Source organism: Apium graveolens, chromosome 1, assembly GCF_009905375.1.
Source record: "Apium graveolens cultivar Ventura chromosome 1, ASM990537v1, whole genome shotgun sequence".
NCBI classification, from domain to species: Eukaryota; Viridiplantae; Streptophyta; class Magnoliopsida; order Apiales; family Apiaceae; genus Apium; species Apium graveolens.
In genome coordinates, this window is record NC_133647.1 from 6,800,793 (window position 1) to 6,804,287 (window position 3,495).

The 3,495-nt window shown below is 34.2% G+C and overlaps 1 protein-coding gene across 1 annotated transcript; it reads left to right on the forward strand.

Moving 5' to 3' along the window:
* Window positions 1-649: 649 nt before the first annotated feature.
* Window positions 650-3,141, forward strand: LOC141680130 (uncharacterized). Its single transcript, XM_074486612.1, has 5 exons — window positions 650-1,360; window positions 1,431-2,065; window positions 2,151-2,256; window positions 2,503-2,701; window positions 2,963-3,141. The coding sequence occupies exons 1-5, from the start codon at window positions 650-652 to the stop codon at window positions 3,139-3,141; spliced, it is 1,830 nt and encodes a 609-aa protein (XP_074342713.1).
* The last annotated feature ends 354 nt before the right edge of the window (window positions 3,142-3,495 follow it).

The following is a 3,495-nucleotide window of genomic DNA, read 5'->3' on the forward strand; positions in this document are numbered from 1 at the left end:
TTCTCTTTGTAAAATTTTAAAATAATTAAACATGGAGTTGTAACTAGGGTGGAGCGCGGTTTTGTTCGGGACATTTTTTGGCCTAAACTGAAACTAAAACCGTATGTCCTTAATTTTAATATTTAATAATTATTTGTTGAATTTACGACTTATAAGCTGATAAGGTGAATGTTAGTAATGACGTACTTTGTTTTGAACATATTTTGATTTTTCCTTCTTCATCAACTTTATTTTATAAAGTTATGTTTCAAGATGTCAATCTAATCAAAATTCATTAATTTTAATTAGATGTTGAATTGTTGAATTATGATTTTAGTAAAAATAAATATAAAGCTATTTTATTGAAAGCTGAAAAAGACTTTTATTCATAAGAAAAAAGACTTACTATCATTGGGATCTGATTCTACACGTGGCATGACACCGAGCGACAAAAGGATGGTAAAATGAGGCATCCAGCTGATTCAAAAACATGAAAGAATGTCGACCAAAAATGGCCTGATTTTGCATCAGAGACTAGGAACCTTCGATTAGCTTTATCTTTCGTTGGTTTCAATCCTTTTCATGAAACCGTACTGATTACTCAAGCTGGCCTATTTTGCTATCAATTTATAACCTTCCTCAATGGCTTTGTATGAAGAGAAGGTATATTATGCCCTGCTTGTTAATATCTGGACCGACTGAGCCTGGAAATGATATCGACGTGTTCCTTCAACCACAAATAGAAGATCTACAAGAGTTGTGGTGTGGGAAACAAATGTACGACACTTATAAGAAAGAGTCTTTCATGCTTAGGGGCATTTTACTACGGACAATAATTGATTATCCTGCCTTAGGGAACTTGTCAGGAAATGTTATTAAAGGGTATAATGCGTGTACTATTTGTATTGATGAAACAAAAGCTACTAGGTTGGTTAATTATCGTAAGACGGTGATTATGAGGCATCGAAGATGGTTGCCCCGTAATCATCCTTATAGAAGGCAGGAATCAGCTTTTGATAACAGTGTGGAGAAGGGGGTCGCCCCTGTTCCATTAACCGGAGAAGAGGTTTTTCAAAGAGTACAACATTTAAGGGCCCATGTATTTGGAAAGAAACAACGGCAACCACGATGGAAGAAAGGTGAACCTCGACCTGTTTGGAAAAAGGTTTCAATATTCTTCCAACTTGAGTATTGGGAATTTTTTCCAGTTAGGCATGTTCTCGATGTGATGCACATCGAGAAAAATATATGCGAAGCCCTGCTTGGAACTTTACTAAATATTCCGGGGAAGACAAAAGATAGGGAATCTGTCCGTCTTGATATGGCTGAAATGGGAATAAGAATGGAGCTGAGACCAAAAACTCCTGGAAAGAAAAAAAAGGTACCGTTGGCATCATGGAACTTAACGCATGCAAAAAAAAATAGTTTACTCATCATTTCTTAAAATGAAGTTGGCAGATGGATTTTGTTCAAATATTAAGAATCTTGTAAACATGAAAAATCTTCGGCTTGTTGGAATGAAATCTCATGATTGTCACACGATATTGCATCATTTGCTTCCAATCTCAATTCGATCAGTATTACAAAAACAAGTCAGGTGCACAATTATTAGGTTTTGCCTTTTCTTCAAGGCAATTTGCAGTAAAGTGATCGATGTAGACAAGTTGGAAAAAATGCAGAGTGAGTTAGTGAAAACATTGTGCCATCTTAAAAAGCACTTTCCCCCTTCGTTCTTTGATGTGATGATCCATCTCTCAGTTCATCTCGTGAGAGAGGTTAAACTTTGTGGGCTAATATTCCTTCGTTGGATGTATCCCTTCGAGATATATCTAAAAGCGTTTAAAGGATATGTACGGAACCCGGCTCATCCCGAAGGGTGTATTGCTGAGGCATACGTTGCCGAAGAGGCGGTTGAGTGTTTGGTAAATTTTGAAAAATCTACTGTAGGAGTGACACAAAATGCAAAGCATGAGCAGAATGCAAGACCTCTATCTGGTGGGACATTGATAAAGCCGAGCGATGAGGACTTGCATCTAGCACATTTGCGGTTTCTCCAATATACAACTGACATTAGACCATATTTTGAGTAAGTTAGTGATATTTAAGTGTGTGTTATTTCATTATTTTCTGCACTTTGATTAATATACTAAAGAAAGTGATTTTTCTCGCAGCGAGCAAATGGCATCTTTGATGACAAGATACCAACAACATGAAAATGATGAAGTCTGGCTTAAAAACAAGGAAAATGCAGAATTTCACAAATGGTTCAGGAAAAAGGTATAATTGTTATTTGAATAAAAACATCATAAATAGGCCTAGTTTATATTTTTCTGGTAAATGTATTTGTTATTTGTTTATTCAAGCAAACATGATTTTTTATAGAAAATAGTATTTTTTTTAAATTTGATTATGATGGTTAAAAAATGAAACAGTGGAATTTAAAAATATCCAGGAACACATTTAGTCTCAGAATTAATTTTAATATGAAAATATAATTAATATTTATCAATTTGTTTTAAATAGATTGAATCAGAAATGTTGGATGACCATAACAACATACCTGAGGAGATAAGGTGGATTGCTGAAGGGCCCAACAAGAATGTCCCTACATTTAGCGGATATAGAATCAATGGTGTTACGTTTAGCACCAAGGAGCGTGATGACACTCGACAAGTTCAGTGTAGTGGTGTCTGTGTCATTGCAGATACAATGTTTGTACAGGGTAAGGAGAAGAATATTGAACATACTTCACATACCTACTATGGAGTTATAACAAGTATATGGGAGTTACACTATAACAAATTTAGAGTCCCGATATTTTGTTGTAATTGGGTAGATATGAACCAGGGGGTTAAGGTAGATGACTTGGGATATATAATTGTTAATTTGAACAAATTAGGTTTCGTAAATGATCCATTCGTGCTAGGGAAACATGTTAAGCAGGTTTGTTACATTGATGATCCTCTTGAAAAACATTGGTAAGTCGTGTTGAAATTACCGGAAAAGAACTGTTATGAACAATGTGACGATAAAAATGATGGATTAGTAGAAATAGAAGTTGAGAATGAGCTGCACTTGCCAATGTGTCCCAATGTTGACGAACTTGATGAAAAAAAAGCTAGTTATATGCGAGACGAAGATGAATGGATTCAACTCCCATGATGGTAAAAATTACCTTCTTTAAAGTTAAATTTTCTAGAAAATTACCCCAACATGAGTTACCTCTCTTCCTTTTATAATTTATTTATTCGTAAATCTTTTTTTATTTCTCGAATTATTATTTGCCAAAATTTGATAATTTTAATTAATCAGTGTCAATTACGATTACTGTTTTTTATAAATGATTTAGCAGTTTTTTTTTAATTTTTATAAATGATTTATCATACCGGAATTTGTCATTTTCTAATTTATCGCTCCCTTTTTCTTGATTGTTTGGACTGTCTGGAATTTATATGTTGGATTCAGTGTCATCTAATTATTGGACAGTAGTGTTGATGGACCATAAACCCTGTTAAT

Excerpts from the sequence above, each read along its gene's own strand:
- LOC141680130 (XM_074486612.1), top strand. The coding sequence starts at position 650 with ATGCCCTGCTTGTTAATATCTGGACCGACTGAGCCTGGAAATGATATC. Across the intron at positions 1,361-1,430 it reads CTCCTGGAAAGAAAAAAAAG|TTGGCAGATGGATTTTGTTC; the intron begins GTACCGTTGGCA and ends CTTAAAATGAAG. Across the intron at positions 2,066-2,150 it reads GACATTAGACCATATTTTGA|CGAGCAAATGGCATCTTTGA; the intron begins GTAAGTTAGTGA and ends TTTTTCTCGCAG.